This window comes from Salvelinus fontinalis, chromosome 31, assembly GCF_029448725.1.
Source record: "Salvelinus fontinalis isolate EN_2023a chromosome 31, ASM2944872v1, whole genome shotgun sequence".
In the NCBI taxonomy this organism is placed as follows: domain Eukaryota; kingdom Metazoa; phylum Chordata; class Actinopteri; order Salmoniformes; family Salmonidae; genus Salvelinus; species Salvelinus fontinalis.
In genome coordinates, this window is record NC_074695.1 from 41,935,694 (window position 1) to 41,960,011 (window position 24,318).

Sequence of the window (24,318 nt, forward strand, 5' to 3'; positions counted from 1 at the left end):
TGAAAAATGAATTTTAATGACTCCAACCTAAGTGTATGTAAACTTCTGACTTCAACTGTATGCTATTTCCAAAACTAATATTCATTGCTCAATTGTCCCCTTTATTGTTCCATTCTGAATTAGCAACCAATGCATGACGTTTGACAGGAGTCATTGGAGGCTGCAGTGGGGGAAATAGAGGGATTAGAGAGAGTAATGTATTTTGGTCACCTGTTGACAGATGAGTGGTGTCTGGTTACTCTTTTGTCATCCAGTACTGCTGTGCTGTGGTCACACCTCCTCCAATACCCACTGAGTACCCTGACTTTGGTTTTGACGTCAGCGCCGGCACTTCATCCCCTCCAGGCATACTCAAAGACCCTCCACATATCTGTCATTCCTGCTTGGGACAGCAGCTAAGGCAGCAAGCAGTAAGGTAATGTTTCAGCTTTACTCCCATATTCTTATATTATTAAGTATCTGCTTCTTGACTTGTTCATTAAGTATATGCTTAAAAGGAATGTACTTTAATGTACTTCCATCGAGTTGAAGGTTGGGAGTACTGATTGATTATTGACTTCCCTGGAATACTTTCAATTATATGTGTTTGTAACAGTATACCACAGTTGATACATCATGGAATGATTAGGGTGTCTGATGAAACGTGCATTTTCACCAATTCGCTCAAATGTCACTAACATAGATCAGCATCACTCTGATGGGCTTTCCTGTATGTGTTTTTTCAGATGTCTGGAGGAATCTTCTGCCCTTTGGAGAACCTATATGACCCAGACAGTGCCAACTGCCACCCCTTGGTATGCCACTTATGCCATGAGCAGTACGAACACCCCTGTCTACTGGACTGTTACCACACATTCTGCGCCAGTTGTCTGCGTGGCAGGGCAGTGGAAGGCAGACTCTCCTGCCCCCTCTGTGGGTAAGTAAGCATGGGCATTCCATTGATTTACTGGATGGCATAAATCATGATATACAGTACCAGTCAAAAGTTTGGACAAACCTACTCATTCAAGGGTTTTTCTATATTTTTTATATTTTCAATATTGTAGAATAATAGTGAAGATATCAACACAATGAAATAACACATATGGAATCACGTAGTAACCAAAAGGTGTTAAGCAAATCAAAATATATTTTAGATTTTAGATTCTTAAAAGTAGCCACCCTTTGCCTTGATGACAGCTTTGCACACCCTAGGCATTTTCTCAACCAGCTTCACCTGGAATGCTTTTCTAACCGTTTTGAAGGAGTTTCCACATATGCTGAGCACTTGCTGGCTGCTTTTCCTTCACTCTGCGGTCCAACTCATCCCAAACCATCTAAATTGGGTTGAGGTCAGGTGATTGTGGAGGCCAAGTCATCTGATGCAGCACTCCATCAGTCTCCTTCTTGGTCAAATAGCCCTTACACAGCATGGAGGTGTGTTGGGTCATTGTCCTGTTGAAAAACAAATGATAGTCCCACTAAGCCAAACCAAATGTGATGGCGTATCGCTGCAGAATACTGTGGTAGCCAGGCTGGTTAAGTGTGCCTTGAATAATAAATAAATCACTGACAGTATCACCAGCAAAGCACCCCCACACCATCACACCTCCTCCTCCATGCTTCACGGTGGAAACCACACATGCGGAGATCATCCGTTCACCTACTCTATGTCTCACAAAGACACAGCGGTATCGCGTTTTAGGGAAGACCCGGATGCAGTGTCAAAGTAACAAAAGTTTATTACTAGAATAGGGTCAGGAAAAACGACAGGTCAAGGGCAGGTCAGTAATCCAGATCAGAGTCAAAGGTACAGAACTGCAGGCAGTCTCAGGGTCAGGGCAGGCAGGCAGGCGTCAATAATCCAGAGCGGTGTGACAAGGTACAGAACGGCAGGGTCAGGGCAGGCAGAATGGTCAAAACTGGGAAAATTTGAAAACAGGAACTAGAAAAAGACAGGAGCAAGGGGGAAAACGCTGGTAGGCTTGATGGACAAAACGAACTGGCAACAGACAGACAACACAGGTATAAATACACTGGGGATAATGGGAAAAATGAGCGACACCTGGAGGGAGGTGGAGACAAGCACAAAGACAGGTGAAACAGATCAGTGTGTGACAGGTGGTTGCAACCAAAATCTCAAATTTGGACTCATCAGACCAAAGGACAGATTTCCACCGGTCTAATGTTCATTGTTCATGTTTCTTGGCCCAAGCAAGTCTCTTCTTCTTGGTGTCCTCAAGTAGTGTTTTTTGTTGTTGCAGCAATTCGACCATGAAGGCCTGATTCACGGAGTCTCCTCTGAACAGTTGATGTTGATATGTGTCTGTTACTTGAACTCTGTGAAGCATTTATTTGAGGCTGGTAACTCTAATGAACTTATCCTCTGCAGCAGAGGTAACTCTGGGTCTTCCTTTCCTGTGGCGGTCCTCATGAGAGCTAGTTTCATCATAGCGCTTGATGGTTTTTGCGACTGCACTTGAAGAAACCTTCAAAGTTCTTGACATTTTCCGGATTGACTGACCTTCATGTCTTAAAATATTGATGGACTGTCATTTCTCTCTGCTTATTTGACCTGTTCTTGCCATAATATGGACTTGGTCTTTTACCAAATAGGGCTATCTTCTATATACCACCCCTACTTTGTCACAGCACAACTGATTGGCTCAAACGCATTAAGAAGGAAAGAAATTCCACAAATTAACTTAAGGCACACCTGTTAATTGAAACGCATTCCAGGTGACTTCCTCATGAAGCTGGTTGAGAGAATGCCAAGCGTGTGCAAGCTGTCATCAAGGCAAAGGGTGGCTACTTGGAAGAATCTCAAATATAAAATATATTTTGATTTGTTTAACACTTTTATGGTTACTACATTACTCCATATGTGTTATTTCATAGTTTTGATGTCTTCACTATTATTCTACAATGTAGAAAATAGTAAAAATAAAGAAAAACCCTTGAATGCGTCTGTGTGTCCAGACTTTTGTGTGGTACTGTAGGTATTTTAATTTCCTATGGAACAAATTACCTTTGATTTATCATATCAATGACCAACTCAGTGGCTTTGTGGTTACATTTTAAGCCCTAAGATTGGAAAGTTGGGGGTTTGTTCCACGGTTGAGTCATACCAAGGACTGTCCCAATGGGACCTGATGCCTCACTGCTTGGCACTCAGCATTAAGGAGATGGATTGGGGGGATGGCCCTGGAACAGACTAGCGTCCAGAGCATGTACATGTACAGTGGCTTGCGAAAGTATTCACCCCCCTTGGCATTTTTCCTATTTTATTGCCTTACAACCTGGAATTAATGTGGATTTTCTGGGGGTTTGTATCATTTCATTTACAGAACATGCCTACCACTTTGAAGATGCAAAATATTTTTTCTTGTGAAACAAACAAAAAATAAGACAAAAAAACTGAACTTGAGCGTGTGTAACTATTCACCCCCCAAAGTCAATACTTTGTAGAGCCACCTTTTGCAGAAATTACAGCTGCAAGTCTCTTGGGGTATGTCTCTATAAGCTTTATCACATCTAGCCACTGGGATTTTTGCCCATTCTTCAAGGCAAAACTTCTCCAGCCCCTTCAGGTTGGATGGGTTCCGCTGGTGTACAGCAATCTTTAAGTCATATCACAGATTCTAAATTGGATTGAGGTCTGGGCTTTGACTAGGCCGTTCCAAGACATTTACATTTTCCCCTTAAACCACTCAAGTGTTGCTTTAGCAGTATGCTTAGGGTCATTGTCCTGCTGGAAGGTGAACCTCCGTCCCAGTCTCAAATCTCTGGAAGACTGAAACAGGTTTCCCTAAATGATTTCGCCGTATTTAGCGCCATCCATCATTCCTTCAATTCTGACCAGTTACCCAGTCCCTGCTGATGAAAAACATCCCCACAGCATGATGCTGCCACCACCATGCTTCACTGTGGGGATGGGGTTCTCAGGGTGATGAGAGGTGTTGGGTTTGCACCAGACATAGCGTATTCCTTGATAGCTAAAAAGCTCAATTTTAGACTCATCTGACCAGAGTACCTTCTTCCAAATATTTGGGGAGTCTCCCACATGCCTTTTGGCGAACACCAAATGTGTTTGCTTATTTTTTTCTTTAAGAAATGCCTTTTTTCTGGCCACTCTTCCGTAAAGCCCAGCTCTTTGGAGTGTACGGCTTAAAGTGGTCCTATGGACAGATACTCCAATCTCCACTGTGGAGCTTTGCAGCTCCTTCAGAGTTATCTTTGGTCTCTTTGTTGCCTCTCTGATTAATACCCTCCTTACCTGGTCTGTGAGTTTTGTGGGTGGCCCTCTCTTGGCAGGTTTGTTGTGGTGCCATATTCTTTCAATTTTTTAAAATATGGATTTAATGGTGCTCTGTACTTCTTCACAACTTTGTCCCTGAGCTGTTTGGAGAGCTTATTGGTCTTCATGGTGCCGCTTGCTTGGGGGTGCCCCTTGCTTAGTGGTGTTGCAAACTCTGGGTGTATAACAGGTGTGTATATACTGAGATCATGTGACAGATCATGTGACACTTAGATTGCACACAAGTGGACATTATTTAACTAATTATGTGACTTCTGAAGATAATTGTTTGCACCAGATCTTATTTAGGGGCTTCATGGATAGGGGGTGAATACATATGCAAGCACCACTTTTCTGTAATTTTTCTTCATTTCACCTCACCAATTTGGACTATTTTGTGTATGCCCATTACATGAAATCCAAATAAAAATCAATTTAAATTACAGGTTGTAATGCAACAAAATAGGAAAAACGCCAAGGAGAAAGAATAATTTTGCAAAGCACTGTACGGTAGTTTAAGCTGCCTCACGCTACAGAAACAGGAGATAGGCTCCTGCCCCTATGGGCAGCTCTGGCTTGGACAAGGCTAACTTGTTTTAGGCTTACTTTATCATATCAATAGCTTTTGTAGTGAAATGTCCCATTGGCTCTTCAACTCCATTTTCTCCATCATGCCTGATGTCATTGGAAGGGCTGAAGTATTTATCATTGATGCGTGTTCACTAAAATATACATAGAACAACATAGCCTCTCCAGTTAGCAGTGCCAGAATGAAAGTTTTACGGGATTATATGGGGGGAATAGACAGCTGCAGTGTAAATCCTGCCTTTGTTTCATCCTGCCTGGTATTGAGAACAGCTTGGTCCTAGATAGCTGGCAACTCTCAGTTAGAAGATAAAGAGAATTTGGACACCTTGACATTTGAATGATTGATCCCTCTAGGCTCAGATTACGTTAATTGCTGTGCCCTCCAGGACTGGATTATGTAACAGTGTTGTCATTATGGAGTACTGTGGATATGGATATGGTAATGTAAGTACAAACTAGTTTAGATGAGATTGTGGTGGTATTTCCAGGATGCCTATGAGTTTATTTTGCCTGAGTCACATGAAGCTCAACTAGTACATGCTCTGTAATATAGGCTACATGCTTTACTTTCTATGACAGCCTGTACATTTGGATGAAGTATTCATTGGAGGTCTTCTTATGTAAGGGTGAGAGGCTACAATGGACCTTACTAAGTGTAGGACACGCCTAGTCAATAATCTAGCCCCCCTTTAAACAAAGGAAATTTGCTCTAAGCAAACTGTTTGTTTGTGGCATTTATTAAATTAATGACATGGGAAATCACACTGGTATAAAGTAATATGCAGTGTCGTTGTTGCTATTCTTGTCATTGACATTACCTTGTGTAATCAGAATTCAGAGCGATGCTATTTGTGGCTGTGTTACCGTGAAGACTAGGTGAATACTTGGTAATGGGAGAGGCAATAGCCTACATGAGGACAATAGTTCAACAGCTGTAGCATAAGATATCCAACTCACACAGAACAAAGGGTAAAACTGCAAACACAATCACTTTTAAATATATTAGTTTGTTTCCATTAACTTTTCAGGGATCTCTTCACTTTAAGATTGTTAGTAGCTAAATGTGTTGGATCCTATTTGTAAGTTTTATGTAACCACTCTTGGTTTTGGTACAGACAACAGTCCATTGTCAAAGGCCTAAGTGCCTTACCCCAGGAGGACCGCCTGCTCAAGTTCCTGGTGGATAACTCTACTGACTGTGAGGAGACTGTTCAGTGTTCCAACTGTGATCTGGAGTGCAAGAAGCAGGTATTAAGGTTTTATTAACTCTGAATGAATGATTTATTTGAACCTTAGCCATGTATGCAAAAATTCTCCTAACAAACACAGGTTTGGATCATCACATAATTGGCATATATATATTACTCTTTTATAGAATTTCCTCGTGGGCGAGGATATTGGAAGTGTAATCAAAGCCTTGTTTTTAACTTGTTTTTAACTAGGACAGAAGAATTTATAACTGACTTTTTCTGACATAACATAGGTACTGCAGATCCCCTTATTGTATGGGACACTTTTAAATATTCCTTTAGAGGCCATGCAATTCAGTACTCATCTATAAAATAAAAGCAATTTAGGTCAAAAGAGTCCATATTAACAAAGGAAATTGAAGGACTAAGAGTACAGTTAGATAGCAATAAAAACTGCACCATAGAGGCACAGAATAATTTAGAAGAAAACAAAAAGAAATTGAGGAACTTATTCAAGAACGATCCAGTATAATATATTCAAAAAATAAAGCGAACTGGATGGAATATGGGGAAAAATGCACCAAATAATTTTTCAATCTTCAACATAGAAATGCTACCAATTTTTTTTATTGAAACTTGTTACAAATGGAGTCACGCATGATTCACCGAACAATATTTTGAAAGAGGAAGTGAAGTACCTTAAAAACTTCTACTTGGTCACAATCCCGGATCCGGGAGCACCCCCATCAGTAAAAAAGCTGACTAGCATAGCCTAGCATAGCGTCACAAGTAAATACTAGCATCTAAATATCATTAAATCACAAGTCCAAGACACCAGATGAAAGATACACATCTTGTGAATCCAGCCATCATTTCTGATTTTTAAAATGTTTTACAGGGAAGACACAATATGTAAATCTATTAGCTAACCACGATAGCAAAAGACACAACTTTTTTTTCTCCACCATTTTTTTCCTGCATAGGTAGCTATCACAATTTCGACCAAATAAAGATATAAATAGCCACTAACCAAGAAACAACTTAATCAGATGACAGTCTGATAACATATTTATTGTATAGCATATGTGTTGTTAGAAAAATGTGCATATTTCAGGTATAAATCATAGTTTACCATTGCAGGCACCATCACAACTCTCACCAAAGCAACTAGAATAACTACAGAGACCAACGTGAATTACCTAAATACTCATCATAAAACATTTATGAAAAATACACAGCGTACAGCAAATGAAAGACAAAGATCTTGTGAATCCAGCCAACAAAAAGTGTTTTACAGCGAAAACACAATATAGCATTATATTAGCTTACTACAATAGCCAACCACACAACAGCATTGATTCAAGCCAACAATAGCGATAACGAATAAACCAGCAAAAGATATACATTTTTTCACTAACCTTCTCAAACTTCTTCCGATGACAGTCCTATAACATCATATTACACAATACTTATAGAGTTTGTTCGAAAATGTGCATATTTAGCGGCACAAATCGTGGTTATACAATGAGAATAGTAGCCAAGCTGCCAACAATATGTCGGGAGAAATCTTGGGAGAGGCACCTAATCTAATCAGCAACTAAATTTAAACTTGACTAAAAAATACAGGTTGGACAGCAAATGAAAGATACATTAGTTCTTAATGCAATCGCTGTGTTATATTTTTAAAATTAACGTTACTACGACATACAGCGTGCGTTAAAGCGAGACCGCACCGAAATTAATGGCGGAATATAAGTTTTACATTTTTCAACAGAACAACGAATTAACATCATAAATAGTTCTTACTTTTTGATGAGCTCCCATCAGAATCTTGGGCAAGTTGTAATTTTTCCAAAAGAATCGTTGCTCGGTTGTAGATTGTCGCCTTCAACTTTGGAATTAGCAGTAAACATTAGCCATGTGGGCCAGACGTGCCCAACTCACTAGAACGCAGCACAAATAAATACCCGAAAATCGCAATATACTGATATAAACTGATATAACTCGGTTTAAAATAACAACATTATGATGTCTTTAACACCTATATTGAATAAAATCAGAGCCGGATATATCTAAGGGCTATAACGGGAGCTTTCTAGAACGCCATCCTGAGGTCTGTCTTGCGTCATGGCGAATGAAAGAAAGAGAGGACCCCACGTTGCCAGCCCATTTATAAGGCCTCAGATCTGCCTAGCAACTCCATTCCAATTCTCACTATTTGCTGACATCCAGGGGAAGGCGTATGCAGTGCATCTCAACCAATAGAAGACATGCAAATTAATAAACCGACCTCAGAACAGCCTGCAGATTTCAGATTTCTCACTTCCTCATAGGACAATTGCTCCAACTCGAGTTCTGTTTTACTCACAGATATAATTCAAACGGTTTTAGAAACTAGAGAGTGTTTTCTATCCAATAGTAATAATAATATGCATATAGTACGAGCAAGAATTGAGTACGAGGCAGTTTAATTTGGGAACGAAATTATTACAAAGTGCAAACAGCACCCCCTATTGAGAAAATAATATTCCTCCATCTCCACTAACCGAAGCTAATTGTATGGATTTTTCCCCTATTAATAATGTAAAATTAACAGCTGTACAGAAATACTCATGTGAAGGCCAAATTACAGAGGAGGAACTTCTTGATGCAATTAAAGCCTTTAAATCCAGGAAAACTCCAGGGCTGGATGGCATACCAGTGGAAGTATAAAAAACTTTTTGTTGATACATTCAGAGGACCATTATTAGCATGTTTTAACCACTCCTATATAAATGGTAGATTATCAGACACGCAACAAGGTCTGATTTCATTATTACTGAATCAGGATCCAAGTGGTATATATATAGATCCAGTCCATTTAAAAACTTGGAGCCCTCTTACACTTCACTGTTGTGATAAAAAATTATAGCTAAATGCTTGGCGCATAGAATTAAAAAGGTATTGTCAGATATTATTCATCCTAATCAGACAGGTTTTTTACATGGATGATACATTGGAAATAATATAAGACAAGTACTGGAAACAATAGAATACTATGAAATATTGGGGAAACCAAGCCTGGTTTTCATAGCTGATTTTGAAAAAGCTTTTGATAAAGTACGACTGGAATTTATATACAAATGCCTGGAATATTTCGATTTTGGAGAATCTCTCATGAAATGGGTTAAAGTTATGTATAGTAGCCCTAGGTGTAAAATAGTAAATAATGGCTACATCTCAGAAAGTTTTAAACTGTCAAGAGGAGTAAAACAAGGTTATCCACTATCGGCATATCTATTTATTATTGACATCGAAATGTTAGCTGTTAAAATCTTTATATTAAGGGATTAGAAATCTGTGGCTTGAAAACAAAGGTGTCATTGTACGCTGATGATTCATGTTTTCTTTTACAACCACAATTAGAATCCCTCCACAGCCTCATAGAGGATCTAGATACCTTTTCTAACCTCTCTGTATTACAACCAAATGATGATAAGTGTACTATATTATGTATTGGGTCTTTTGCATTAACGTGTAGTTTACCAATAAAATGGTCTGACAGGGATGTGGACATACTCGAGATACATATCCGAAAGAAAGAAATTATCTCTCTCCAATAAATTTTAATAGAAAGTTAGCAAAAATAGATAAGATCTTGCTACCATGGAAAGGAAAATACCTGTCTATTTGTGGAAAAATCACCCTGATTTACTCTTTAGTCATATCACAGTTTACCTATTTGCTTATGGTTTTTGCCTACACCTAGAGACCTGCTTTTTAAATTATATGAACAAAAAATATTTCATTTTATTTGGAATGGCAAGCCAGAAAAAATAAAAAAGGCCTAACAAATATGAATTCGGAGGGCAGAAATGATTAAATATTAAAGCATTAAACCTCTCACTAAAGGCATCAGTCATACAAAATGTATACTTAAATCTGAAATGGTTGACTAGTAAATTAGTAAGAATGTCTCACCCCATGTTCAAGAATGGCCTTTTTCCCTTTATTCAGATTACAACTGCTCACTTTCGGTTATTTGAAAATGAAATAATCTCCAAAATATTGTTATTTTTTAAACAAGCCTTAGAAAGTTGGTTGCAATTTCATTTTAATCCACCTGAAAAGACAGAACAAATAATACAACAAATATTGTGGTTAAACTCAAATATACTAATTGATTAAAAAAAAAACTATTTTTCGAGATTATTTTTTTAAAAGGTATAATCTTTGTAAATTATATCATAAATAGGACTGGTGGAGTTATGTCACACATGCAGCTAACACATACATATGGAAATGTCTGCTCTACCCAAAATTACAACTAATTGCAGCGTTACCACAAAAATGGAAGAGGCAAGTGGAAGGGGGAAAAAGTAAGGAACTTGTCTGTCGGCTCTGCATTAAAGACCAAAAATGGTTCAAGAAAATAGTGATAAATAAAAATACATCAATTTCATTTAAGGACCAAAAAATTGACAGCTGTGCCATAGAAGTTGCAAAATAGTTGGGAGGAGATTTTCGATGTACCGATTCCATTGCACATGGTTTATGAATTGACACGCAAAACGACACCGGATTCAAAACTTAGAATTTTTCAATATTATACAAAACTCTTGCAACCAATCGAATGTTATATATATGGGGGATACAGTCTTCCCAGCTCTGCAGATTTTGCTGTGAGGAGGTAGAGTCATTAGATCATTTATTTTGGTACTTTCCATATGTAGCTTGTTTTTGGTCACAGGTCCAGAAATGGCTGAAGAATTGCAACATTTACCTAGAACTAACGCTGCAGATAGCAATACTGGGTGATTTGAAAAGTCATAGTCAATCGATCAATAATATAATAATTGTTTTTGCAAAAAAAATTATCTTTATTTTACAATCTGTAGAAGAATGTGGCGGCAGCGTATCCTAGTGGTTAGATCGTTGGACTAGTAACCGAAAGGTTGCAAGATCGAATCCCCGAGCTGACATGGTCTGTCGTTCTGGCCTTGAACAAGGCAGTTAACCCACCGTTCCTAGGCCGTCATTGAAAATAAGAATTTGTTCTTACCTGACTTGCCTAAAAAAAAAATAGGAAGGTTTAGTACTTTTGTGAAGCATCACAGCACAGTTGAAAAATATATGGCAAATAGAAATCCAAAATGGATGGTGTTAAGAGATAGATTGGAGGGGTTGAATGGAGCTAAAGGGTGGGACTAATAACAACAAGATAACCAATGTAAAACATACGGGGTCTGTAAATGTATATAGGTTTAGAAATTTTGTGAAATACCACAGTTACAAATAGAAATCAAACTGGATTGACATCAGAAATTGAGGAAGGCCAGGACTAAAAACAAACAAAATATAACTATTGTAAAATATATTGTGTCTGTAAAATGTGTATTGTATGTATAAAAGCCTAAGTGTTATTGTTTATTAGTTTACTCCAATTGGGGGAAGGGTGGTAGGGTTTGCGGGGGATAATAAAGGTATATTCTAAAAAAAAAAGTGTGTATGTATGTATATAGATATATATATTTACCCCCCCAAAATATGGGGGATTGGAAATGATGCAGACAATTACATTGATGGAAGCAACAATCTCCGCAATATTAAAGCTAATCCACCCCTAAAAAAAAAACAGTTTTGGTTCATACCTGTAGTTTTTGTCTGCAGTACAAGCTTTTGAATATGTTGTGGTCTTGTGTGTTGACAGGATGTGGAAGCAATGTATTATTGCAACACTTGTAGCCAGCCGTTGTGTGGAGCTTGCAGGGAATCAACCCACAAGGCCAAAATGTTTGCCCGCCATGATATTGTCTCCCTTGCCAAACGCACAAAGGAGGTCCACAAAAAGTGTGGTGTGTTAAAAGTCCAATCTTCTTCAACTACAGCTAGATACCTTTTATGAATAAACTAGCAGGTGCACATAACATTTTCCAAGGCTCTCCAGCTCATATTCTCTCCTCTGAGATTACATTGTAATGCCTGTCTCTGCCTGTCTGTTTGTCTGTCTGTCTACCCACAGCCCTCCATGACGAGCTATACATAATGTTCTCCACAGAGAAGAAGTCCATGCTGTGTATCAACTGTTTCAGAGACATGCAAGTGTGAGTTACAGTCAGCTCCTATCCCCAATATTTGATCAGTTAAGTAATTAAATAATCAACCATTAAGCAATTGCTTTTTGTGTGTGTCCTCCAGGGAGAGCAGAGCACACTGCATTGATATTGAGACAGCATATATGCAAGGCTGTGAAAGGCTGGACCAAGCTGTCATAGTGAGTGCATTCTCTTCATTAACTCTGTATTATCTACTTATTCCATATTGCTGTAGAGTATACCTATAGACAATACATATGGGGGAACATGGCGAAGTTTAGTTTGTTGGGTGTGTGTGTATGTGGTGGTGTCCAGTGCCCTCTCATGATGTGACCCCTGACCCCTAGGCGGTAAAAGAGCTACAAACGTCTGCCAGGGAAGCCATCATCTTGCTGAAGGCGATGATCAGGGAGGTTCGAGAGAACGTGGATGAGGAGGAGAGCGCTATCAGCACACTGTTCAACAACATGCAGGTGAGCTGACACAGGCATCGGCCATTTTGAAAACATTCAACTCAACTCAAAGCTGGAAATTTCCCTCCATTCCAATGACAGTTTTTTTCAATCAATCAGTGTTCTTTAAAAAAATTGTTGAATGTTTTTTTTGTTTTCTGACTGCAGTTTATTCTACCACAAGGTGTCACCCTTCGTGTCTTATCTCCTAAAGTTGCTGAAAGTTCAATACATTGCACATGACATCAGAGCAAAATTGGATCAAATTGGAATGCTCAAGTAGTGCTTTCATTTACAAACTTAACATTGAGAGGAAATGAATGTCATTTTTCATTGTAATAGTTTTAATTGGGCAGTCTAATTAATTTAATTTAATCATTTAATCTTGACACAGATAATATTGTCCTCTTTTGAAGGAAAAACTGGCAGAAAGAAAAAAGATTCTTCTGAAAGCAGCTCAAAGGTGAGAATTAATTTGACTTCAGGCTACCTTGCTTGAAAACCAGTAAAGGTGGGTGCCACAGGAGGTTGGTGGCACCTTAGTTGTAGAGAACAGGCTCGTGGTAATGACTGGAGCGGAATCAGTGGAATGATGTCAAATACATCAAACAAATGGTTTCTATGTGTTTGATGCCATTCCATTTGCTCCGTTCCGACCATTATTATGAGCTGTTCTCCCTTCAGCAGCCTCCACTATTGGGCGCAGAGTCAATCATGTTTATAATGTAATGTATAGCCTATGCTCAGAGAAACTGTGAAATATTTGGTATTTACCTGTCATTGTTTGAATGGGCCATTCGAATACAGAACACACAGATTCAGCCTCAATGGTTGCATATAGCCATTAAAAATGACTGTAAACTCAATGAACTCTCAGGGCAGGAAGTCTTTCCGCAGACAGACACCAACTGCATCCCAAATGGCACCATTTTCCCTTTAAAGTGCACTACTTTTTACCAGGGTCCATAGAGTAGTGCACTATACAGGATATTTGGGATGCACCCAGAGATATTGAACAGGCTAATGGCTCATCTAATGCCTGCCTATGTATCCTGTTCCACATTTATAGATCCTGCTGGCAGATGAAGGTATCCATGGCAGCAGACCAATCTAGATAAAAGCCTAATTAATGATAATAATGTGTCAAACTAGCTACATCACGCTTGCATGGCACCACTTTGAACCCTGTAGCAGAAATGTTTCCCGAAAAGCTTTGCATCTGCTGCAAAAGCTAAAGAGTAAGGATGATAATCACATGAGATTCTTGCTATTGACATGTGGGTTAAGATCATGCATGTTGTTCCAGTTAGATACTGTAAGAGATCCATTTAAAATGGATTCTCTCTTGTTTTTAACAGTCAGCATGAGGAGAAAGAGAGAGCCTTCAAAGAACAGCTGTCTCATCTGGCTGCACTCTTACCCACTCTCCAGGTAATGTGCTGTCTATGGCACGCCTTTCTATCCTGGAGTAGTGATACATCTGTTGTATTTGTCATCCAAACGGATGGCCCATCTTGAGCAGGTGTACCATGCTCAACTCAAGCCAATGTTCTCTGCCTTTCCTGTCTCTAGGTTCATCTGGTCACTTGCTCAGCCTTTCTAAGTTCAGCCAACAAGTTTGAGTTTCTTGACATGGGATATGTATGTACAATACAGTATGATAAATAATGCCCAATCTGGTTCCATGAATCCAGAAGAGCACATACCAAAACATGAAATGTAATACTAGCAATTGTGAATACCGTTTTGAAGCAAATGTGTTTGACTTTAATATATGTTATCCAGCAACTGATGGAGAGACTGAAGAAGATTGTCAAACTTCCACACAGACTGAGACCAGCTCAGAGTAGTAAGGTAAATAATTAGGTGGGTGCTTATATTTGTCCTATTTCACACATGTATACGTGTGTATTAATATGCATGTGGGAATTGGAAATATCCCAATTCCACCTGAGACACCCTCGCAGAGTGGGGTCACGGCCAGAGTCGGCCATTATCAACGGTGACTCTGGATCAATTAGGGTAAAGTGCCTCGTTCAAAGGCACATCGGCAGATTTTTCACCTTGTCAGCTCGGGGATTCGAACTAGTGACCTTTCGGTTAATGAAAAGACCCTCTCTTGTCATATGCCTTTTCAACTGATGTTTTGTCATATCACATCCCAAATATTCACCCTATTCTATGTTTCTGGTTTAGATCAACACAGAGTATCGGTCCGAGTTTGCTCGTTGCCTTGAGTCTCTGTTACTGCTGGGCCAAAGACGCTCTGTGTCCATTGCTGGGAGTGTGACTGGATTGAGTTTGGGCAATGCCAGCGGACTGTGAGTCATATTTCACTCCTACCATATGGAAATAGTGCAGACCTACACGCTCAAAGGGAAAATGTCATCAGCATGTTATTGGTGTTCCCAATGAGTGAAACCTCAAATTTCAAGACAGTATGCTTGTACTTCCCAAGTATGCGCTTGTCATGTTCTAAAATATCCAGCGGAAATATGAGGACCCCCGTGCCTGATCCCCAAAATGTTATGTAAAGATATTGATTTATTCATTGTTTTGTTTAACTGTCCCCTCAGCCTGCAGTCGTCCCTGTCCATGCCTTGCCACTCCCCAGCCATCAGTGACATGTCCCTGGGCTCGTCCGTGGTGCGGAAGCCCACCCCCCACCGCTATATCAGCACCAAGGTCCTCCTGGCTGAGGGCGGAGAGACCCCCTTCACCGAGCACTGTCGCAACTATGAGACCAGCTACAGGGTGTGAGCTTCTACGACTCTTTTCAGTTACTGTACAGCTCTTACGAAATTACTGAGGACTTTCACAGCCAAACACAATGTTTTGGTATGTGTATTTGAAATACATTAGAGATGCATGGCTTATTGATTTCAATCAAGGCGCTACCCTGATTACTATACCCTGATGTAGACCATAAAAACATTGTGTTCTCCTGACTCCAGACGCTGCAGATGTCCATTCAGCAGCTGAAGGACCAGGTGCAGGAGACCCACAGGGATCTGACCAAGCACCACTCCCTCATCAAGACAGACACCATGGGAGACATCCTGGATACCTCCGTGCAGATGGACAGACAGATCTCCTCTGAGTACTCTGCAGTGGAACTCATGAGGGCCATGTTTGAGGAGGTGGGAATCACTAAAGCAATCAATCAATCGATCAAATGTATTTATAAAGCCCTTTTTACATCAGCCGATGTCACACAGTGCTGTACAGAAACCCAGCCTAAAACCCCAAACAGCACGCAATGCAGATGTAGAAGCACGGTGGCTAGGAGAAACTCCCTAGAAATTAGGATTATGAAAATGTATTCCCACAACATTGTTTATAAATGTAACCTGGTTTACCTTTTAGAGCTCATTTCCATCTTGTTATCCTTCACCATAGGTTTGGGAGACAACCTTTCAGAGGGTTGCAAATGAACAGGAAATCTATGAAGGTAATGGGGATTTAGTTTTTCTGTTAGCTGTAAGATAGATATGGTCAAGTTGGTGTTTTATATACTGCATGTGTCCATTCTGGTTTCAGCCCAGCTTCATGATCTGACCCAGCTAAGGCAAGAGAACAGTTATCTGACCACCATCGCCAGGCAAATTGGCCCGTATATCCGATCCATCGCCAAGGTGAAGGAACGCCTTGAACCCAGGTACTGGAGCACAGTCACTGGAACTCAATATCACAAACTACAATGTCTTGACTAACAAGATAGTTTGGCAAATGTACAATTTACTCTGACGAGGGTTCACAGACTGAGACGTTTCTTTCTGTCATGGTGACTGTGCAAGACATGGTTTACCACAAAGTGTTCCCTTTTCAATGTTCCCACAGACTGAAAGAGCCTAAGGAGCTGAAAGACGACCGTACAGAGGCCATGCTGAAGATCTATGAGGACACCACTACAGCCACAGATACTAAACAAACCATTTCAACAACACTGACGTAAGCTAGTGAGATTACTGAATAACTTGTTGGGAGAATTGATCTGATGGATTTCAATGAAAACTATACAACGTCTCTGTTAAACCTCTACTTTTATGCTTTACCTCAACAGAAATGACCTGACCGGTCAGCCTACCACAGATGACAACCACACTCTCAGCAACATCTCTGATGAGGCTGCCCTCAAGAATAATTTCTACTGGCCAGGGAAGCAGAAGACCACAGAGATAGCCATTTGGAAGGAGATGTATCCCTAAACAACAGGATAGGGGCATGGGACTTCACCAACAAAGTGCTCACCCTTGACTTACTGTATGTAAATTATATTGAATATAAAATCCAATATTTTCACATTGTGTGCAACAAGGTGTAATGTATGCTATGGTAACACCGTCACTGTGTTCAGGTTGGCTTCTTGTAGTAATTTAAGCATGCAGTCATTATCTATATAAGGACTACATTGGCAAAAACATGAAAGACAACCTAATGAGGAAGACAATTTTCTTAGGATAAACTTTTGATTTTATTTGACAGGACAATGGTGTTCATTCAATTCAGAAAATGTCAGTAAAGTGAAAAAAAGTTATCAACCAAGAGTTAGATAAGTACACCCTCTGCATGATACATTTTTAATTTACCTGTAATAAACTGTAGTATTGTTATACTGTAGTGCAACACAACTGGCTTTTTCCACATTCAGCTCAGCTGTATCATGCTTGGAGCAGCAAACTATCATACGTCTGCAGCCAACTGAATGTGCTCTTATATTAATTAATCTACAGAATCTCATCTTGATTCATGTAACACATCACTTTTACAGTGCTCTAGACTGTCCTCATTTCAGAAACTAACTCACACACACTCATCTTGCACAACAGTTAGTGCTTTTGACTGTTCTAATTTCACATTCTCTTTCACTCAGACATACTCCTCTTGCACTCCATACAGTCTGGGCATACAGAGTGGAGGGCAGAGGCGACCTTTCACCTGAGACAAGCTGCGGTAGTTCAGAAGGAAGCCATGTTGGGTGTAGCTCTCTGAACCCCTTAGCCATAGGAATGCATCTTTTGGTTGGTTTTAATACACAGTGAGCATGAGGTGACAAGTGCACAGAACAAATAAATAATAGATGGAGTGATGATCAAGTGGGGGTAGAGAGAGACCGTGTGAGAGCGATTGCATTTTAAAGATGACTATTAGTGAGTGCCCCTATTACTAAAACCCTATGGAGGAACAACACCCCTGATTCATAGTCTACACCCAGGGGACATTTTAAGGCTTACAGCAGACTGGAATAGAACAGTGAACGGATTGTCAGTATTCATTACGTTTTAAATTACTTACGAAGTAGATTTCTGATTACGCCGTACCGATTGGAGAAATCCGAGAACCAGGCTGCAACTTGCTCAGGTTGTCAAATTAGCAAAAGATTTCTGATTGTACAGCCTTTTGATCCTGAGTGGACATGGGATATGTGAATTTAAAATCAGGGGTTGGAACCAAAGTTATTTTCTCAACAAAAAACACATTTTTTTTTTTTCATTCTATTCCGATCAGCAAAATAAAGTTCTGAACCGGTTTGAAACCTGTGAAACCATTTTAATTTTTAAAAATATGTTTTTATTTTGACCATTTAGCTTATTAAAATGACTTCAGCAATCAGTGCGGATAGAGCAGGCAAGCTAGTTGTTTACATGCGTGCTAGTTGTTTACATGCGTGCTAGTTGTTTACATGCCTGATGGACAGACCAGTGTAGGCTATGGCGCAAGATGCTACTGAAATTTTACGGGTGGGGAGAGAGCGAGAGGTTTGAGGAGCAGGCTTGAAGCGCTGGCCCTCTAAGACATGCATTATCTGAATTAGGTTCACAGAATTATACCTAGGAGAGGCTTTGAATGTCCTTTGAGATAGCTAGCTAACAAGCTTGTGTGTGAAGAGCAGCACCAGAATTAAACACACATCTTACTTTTTTGTAGTTAATAAATCCAATCTGAAACTCAACTAGGCCTATAGTATCCTTAACTAGCATTAAAAAAGTTAATCCACGCTTCTCTAGCTAATTAAAAAGATCTCTCCCTATCTTCTCACACTTCTAAGGTCAGTACAGTAGCCTATGCTTCAGATGGGGGAGGGGCAGGTAGCCTAAACATGCACAGGCAAAGATTTTCAGTTTGCAGGCAGACACTGGAATAAGTTTGAGTGACAGAGTGAGGGCTTTGCACATGCGCTTTGTTGCGTTTCTTTTGTGGGACTAGAAAAAAAATGTCTAGAACGTAAAATAATCTTATTAACCGGTTTGCATGCTTTTAAAATAATGGTTCTGTTCCGGAACAGTATGGATCGCTTTTGTTCCCGATTCAGTTTCTGTTCATTAAAAATGTTATTTTACAGTTTTGTTCCCTGAACCGGTAAATTCATCATTTTGGGTAAGGATGCATCAGTATAGAAATTCTGGGCTGTAACCTATAACCAATATTTTCTCATGGCATATTTTGACATTTGATTACCATCAAAAGGCATTTTATAATTTATGAAAAGTTCATTAACTTATGGGGCAAAGACCATGTTTCAAGCAACCACTTTGCCACCATTTTAGGAAATTTTTGTAAATGTACAACAGCCAAACAGAAATAAATGCTTCTTAGCGCAGATTTACCTACTGGGAAAGAATATGTACGGGGGCAGATGAAATTGTGCATCCCTAATCTTGTGTAAAACTATTGTTGTAAACGCTGAGACCTAATAATGATGACTTAGTGATAAGCCAGACAAACAAGGAATAGCAGACACTCAACCAGGCTCATTACAGCACTTTGATTCAGTAACACAAGCTAAAAATCCATTCAGCATCCACTGAAGAAACTCAACTCCTCCCTATGGAAAACACAGAAAAGGGAGACATTGGAGATGAAGATGAAAAAAAAACATCTCTAGTAGTCAAACCAAAGAGGCGGTTGGATGTGTGCAATAGATATACAACATTGGGGGGTGTCGTTTATTTTTGAGTGAGTCCGTCTACCCAGGTTTTTGGGGAGCCCTTTACCACGCTCATAGGTGTCAGTCCGTGAGCTCTAGACCCCCCCCCCCCCAGGGCGGGCGACCACAAGTGCTAATCCACAGTATGCTGACAGGGGCTGCCCCTCACAGTGCCTGTCTGCCATGTTCATACATCCAGGACCCCATCTCTCACACCTAGGAGCTGTTGATGCGGATGCCTGAAATAAAGGGCAGGCCGGTGCCCACCTTCTTCTTGTATTCCAGGTAGTCCTCTCCAAAGAAATGGAGGAGAGAGACCTCCTCCTCCTCAATCCGTTCACGGAAGAAGCGCCAGCTGGCCATGGTATAGCCCGCGATGCAGACAGGGTTGCACAGCATCACCTGGAACATTGGACACGGAAAAGTGAAATCAGTGGAGTGGGCTTGATTGTAACATTTTTAAGAAATACAATTCTGGTAACTTTCACATTTTAGGCATGTACCTGTGTGCCAATGCTCCAGTAGAACCAGCCCACGTAGGACGGGTGTCTGAAGAAGGCGTAGACCCCATCGGTGACCAGCACGTGGCTCTGAGCCTTCTCGTTCTGGACGATGTGGTTAAAGTTAGAGCCAGCCGTCAGCATGGCAGACTTACGAAGGAAGTCCCCACACAGCACCATCAACAGGCCCACCAGGCTGAGCCAGCTCAGCTGCTTCAGCTCTGAGACAGAGGGGAAAAGTTCACAGCCAATTGAGACATTTCACTCCTCCTGTGACAACATGTCATGCCATTTCAACTTAGACATGAAATTATTGTCTGCGTTCCAGGCTGACTACGGCTCAATCCCAATACCCCCTAGCCCTCCCCTCCATTTTGCACCATCCCGCGAGCCACACTGAGTCATAGTGGTTATCCAATTCAACTTCGAGCGAGGGGGGGTGGTAGTGTCTTTTCAGCCCTCCAAATGATGAAAATCAACATGCAGACTTCCTATCGAATGGTTATTAAAACTACCATAAAGTCCTGCAGCCCAAGGCACTAAAGTTGCTTCAGGAAGATGGCTGACAAAAATACTAGGATGGAAGGAAATTTAATTAATTATAACTTCACAACGAATCATGCAAAGTATTTACAGTTAAGATGAACATGTTAGTTAATGTAGAGAACAATTATAATGCACATTTCTTGATCATAAAGTTAATTTACAAAAATGTAACAAGCTAGCAACAACTAGCTAACATTAGCCAACTAGCTTTCTATACAGGCGTTTTACATTTGTATGAATTGTAATTCATGTTGTAGGGACTCCTGAGCAAACCAGGCAGTCATCTGTGAAACCCAATGTATGTAAAGAATCTAGCTAACAAAAGCATCTACTGCAAATTTTATGTACAATTTTGTAAGCTTGCCTTCCTGTTCATTAAAAAAAAAAAAAAAAAAACTTCAATCACTTGTAATTGTTTTTTATTGTAGCTAGTTACATAACAGACTGAATATATTTGCCAATGCAGGTAACGTAGCTGTAGCTAACTATTTTCTTCCTTATTGTATAGTGGAGGATAAAAAGACCAGTATGCTATGGATGTGTAGCCTATCGGTGTATGGACCCTTACACATTTGGTAAAAAATGATTTAAAAAATTTGTTCAGAACAGTGATTTTAATTGTTCTAGCTACAATGCCTCCACTGTTAAGGACTGGGTGAAGGGAACGCAACTGTTACATGTCAAACTGCTATGGAATGAAAGTCCTGCTTCAGTCCTACTCCACACTGAACCACAGCCAGAGGATGGGTACATTACAGGCACGTTGTCTTTCATTTGATGCTCGTATGGTAAGTATGTATTTGTTGCATGAGAAATATAAGAAAAGATATTACTGCAGCCAGTACTGGCTCATCGTCAATTAATTGTGGTATCCGTTGGCAGTATCTGACATGCGCGAGTGAAAGGGAAAAGGGAAAGGTGGATACCGAGCCAGTTGTACAACAAATGTGTCTTTCCGCATTTAACCCAACCCCTCTGAATCAGAGAGGTGCGGGGGGCTCCCTTAAATCAACATCCATGTCATCGACGCGAGTGATGTAGTGATGTCCCATTCCCTAGGCCTAATCTCCCTACCACTAGTTGCTCCATTTTCAAGTGCCACTCACCCCCACATGAGGGACACTCAAAAACAAAGGGGAGGGCTAACGGGGGTATTGGGATTGAGCCTACATTGCAGGTGCCTGCCTGCGCAGAATGACGTGGTACGCAACCATTGGTTGATGCAATGCAATACCAGCAATGTAGTCAGGCTGGAACGCAACCATTGAGCACAAGTGTGGTATGAGGCAAGACCTGGGACAGAGAGCTTCTCTATAGTGAACTCCACCCATGAGGAGACAGCAGCCACGGTGTACTCCACACTGTGGTTGAGCAGGAACGAGTCCAGAGACAGGCTGCGGGGGTTAATGATGGCCGTCACCAAGTACTCAGAGTAGTGGAAGAAAGACATGGAACACATGTACCTGCAAATACATTCATTGACTGAGAACTATGCATAAACAGGTATCAAACTAACATCAGTTAGTTTTGTGTGTGACAGAGAAAGTAGAGGTGTTGGATGCTTACCAGCCAAAGTGTGTCCATGTAGTTTGAGAAAAGCTTATGATCAAGCCACACCCAAAAGTAAAACCAAGGAAGCAGGCTCGCACAGCAACCTGGGAGAAAAGAGCATGCTTCGATAACCTTTCTAACTTGAACTTGTGAAACTACAAAGCTGGCTCCAAATCAACAGCTAAGACAATAACATAACCTTAGGCATGGCCCACTTAACTTCAATAGTGTTATCTAGCTTATCGTTAAATTAGGGTTCTACTTTAGGCAATCAAGGTGACAGCTGTCTCAATCCAATTCAGCTAATAGGATTAGCCAGCTAACGTTAGCACAATACATTGTCAGAAAGAAGCGCGCCAATTAATATAACTGATCATTTAGATTAAGCCTAGCTAGCTGACTGACGTTTTGGATGGGCAAATACAACATAAATCTTATTTCAGACGTTAGTCAGCTAGCTAGCTACTACTGTAGCTCTTACCTTATATAGAGGTCCCTTATATATGATTAGCAAGAAGCCATTGAGAACAGCGATGTACACCGCAATAGCTATTTTACCCCTCACTCCAGTGAGATAGTCGAATACCCAGTCAAGATGTCCAGCGAATGTTCTAATAAGGGGAATTATAACAACACCAAGCCCTAAAAGAAAGCTTATTATACTTATTTTTCCCTCTAATGCCAACTTATTGCCTGCCATGATGAAGTGACGTTACTCCCTATGGGCTCTCGCGAGTTTTCCACAATCACAGAATTTCTTCATTAATCTTGGCTCAATTCCAGGGGGTGACGCTGCGCAGATGATCAAATCAGATTGTATTTGTCACATGCGCCGAATACAACAGTTGTAGACCTTATAGTGAAATGCTTACTTACAAGCCCTTAACCAACAATGCAGTTTTAAGAAAAATACGTGTTAAGAAAGTATTTTCTAAAATAAACTGAAGTAAAAAAATATATATATGATAATAATAAAGAAAATAACAGTAACGATGCTATATACAGGGTCAATGTGCGGGGGCACAGGTTAGTCGAGGTAATTGAGGTACTGTGAACAGTACCAGTCAAAAGTTTGGACACACCTACTCATTCTAGAGGTTTTCTTTATTTGTACTATTTTCTACATTGTTGAATAATAGTGAAGACATCAACAGTATGAAATAACCCACATGGAATCATGTAGTAACCAAAAAAGTGTTAAACAAATCAAAATATATTTTCGATTTTTCAAAGTAGCCACCCTTTGCCTTGATGACAGTTTTGCACACTACAATGTAGAAAATAGTAAAAATAAAGAAAAATCCTTAAATAAGGAGGTGCGTCCAAACTTTTGATTGGTACTGTACATGTAGGTAGAGGTAAAGTGACTATGCATAGATAATTAACAGAGAGTAGCAGCAACGAAAATAGTCCGCGTAGCCATTTTATTAGCTAGACAGGAGTCTTATGGCTTGGGGGTAGAAGCTGTTAACCTCCACGGGATTGGGTCCCAGGACAAAGACATATCTGATATGGGCAGAAAGCTTAAATTCTTGTTAATCTAACTGCACTCTCCAATTTACAGTAGCTATTACAGTGAAAGAATGCCATGCTATTGTTTGAGGAGAGTGCACAATTATGAACTTTAAAATGCATTAATAAAACAATTAGTCACATTTGGGCAGTCTTGATACAACATTTTGAACAGATATTCAATGGTTCATTGGATCAGTCTAAAACTTTGCACATACACTGCTGCTAACTAGTGGCCAAAATCTAAATTGCACCTTGGCTGGAATAATTATGGCCTTTCTCTTGCATTTCAAAGATGATGGTACAAAAAAACAAATACACATGTTTTTTTCTTGGTATTATCTTTTACCAGATCTAATGTGTTATATTCTCCTACATTAATTTCACATTTCCACAAACTTCAAAGTGTTTCCTTTCCTTTCAAGAATATGCATATCCTTGCTTCAGGTCCTGAGCTACAGGCAGTTAGATTTGGTTATGTCATTTTAGGCGAAAATTGAAAAAGGGTTGGATATTTAAGAGGTTTAAGAAGCCTTTTGGACCTAGACTTGGCGCTCCGGTACCACTTGCCGTGCGGTAGCAGAGAGATCAGTCTATGACTAGGGTGGCTGGAGTCTTTGGCAATTTTTAGGGCCTTCCTCTCACACCGCCTTGTATAGAGGTCCTGGGTGGCAGGAAGCTTGGCCCCAAGTGATGTACTG

The 24,318-nt window shown here is 40.1% G+C and overlaps 2 protein-coding genes across 2 annotated transcripts; one reads left to right on the top strand and one right to left on the bottom strand.

The window, feature by feature from the left end:
* The first annotated feature begins 260 nt into the window (after positions 1 to 260).
* Positions 261 to 19,212, top strand: rnf207b (ring finger protein 207b). The gene is made up of 18 exons (XM_055892739.1): positions 261 to 415; positions 726 to 916; positions 5,980 to 6,112; positions 11,744 to 11,888; positions 12,056 to 12,137; positions 12,232 to 12,307; positions 12,476 to 12,601; positions 12,997 to 13,043; positions 13,939 to 14,011; positions 14,153 to 14,221; positions 14,366 to 14,434; positions 14,777 to 14,901; positions 15,157 to 15,334; positions 15,535 to 15,720; positions 15,980 to 16,031; positions 16,121 to 16,238; positions 16,421 to 16,531; positions 16,644 to 19,212. The coding sequence occupies exons 2-18, from the start codon at positions 726 to 728 to the stop codon at positions 16,786 to 16,788; spliced, it is 1,926 nt and encodes a 641-aa protein (XP_055748714.1). The 5' UTR covers positions 261 to 415; the 3' UTR covers positions 16,789 to 19,212.
* LOC129830282 (protein-S-isoprenylcysteine O-methyltransferase-like) lies at positions 17,031 to 22,864 on the bottom strand. Its single transcript, XM_055892740.1, has 5 exons — positions 22,587 to 22,864; positions 22,121 to 22,209; positions 21,848 to 22,017; positions 20,012 to 20,229; positions 17,031 to 19,910 (listed from the first exon to the last, which is right to left on the bottom strand). Exons 1-5 carry the CDS (start codon positions 22,803 to 22,805, stop codon positions 19,725 to 19,727), a joined length of 882 nt encoding a protein of 293 aa, XP_055748715.1. The 5' UTR covers positions 22,806 to 22,864; the 3' UTR covers positions 17,031 to 19,724.
* Between the last annotated feature and the right edge of the window lie 1,454 nt (positions 22,865 to 24,318).

Bases quoted from the DNA above. Each gene is read 5' to 3' on its own strand.
- rnf207b (XM_055892739.1), top strand. From the start codon at position 726: ATGTCTGGAGGAATCTTCTGCCCTTTGGAGAACCTATATGACCCAGAC. The intron at 15,721-15,979 runs GTGGGAATCACT...CCTTCACCATAG, and splicing joins TGAGGGCCATGTTTGAGGAG to GTTTGGGAGACAACCTTTCA. The intron at 16,239-16,420 runs GTACTGGAGCAC...ATGTTCCCACAG, and splicing joins AAGGAACGCCTTGAACCCAG to ACTGAAAGAGCCTAAGGAGC.
- LOC129830282 (XM_055892740.1), bottom strand. From the start codon at position 22,805: ATGGCAGGCAATAAGTTGGCATTAGAGGGAAAAATAAGTATAATAAGC. The intron at 22,018-22,120 runs GTAAGCATCCAA...ATGTATTTGCAG, and splicing joins ACATGGACACACTTTGGCTG to GTACATGTGTTCCATGTCTT. The intron at 19,911-20,011 runs GTACATGCCTAA...CCAATGTTCCAG, and splicing joins ACTGGAGCATTGGCACACAG to GTGATGCTGTGCAACCCTGT.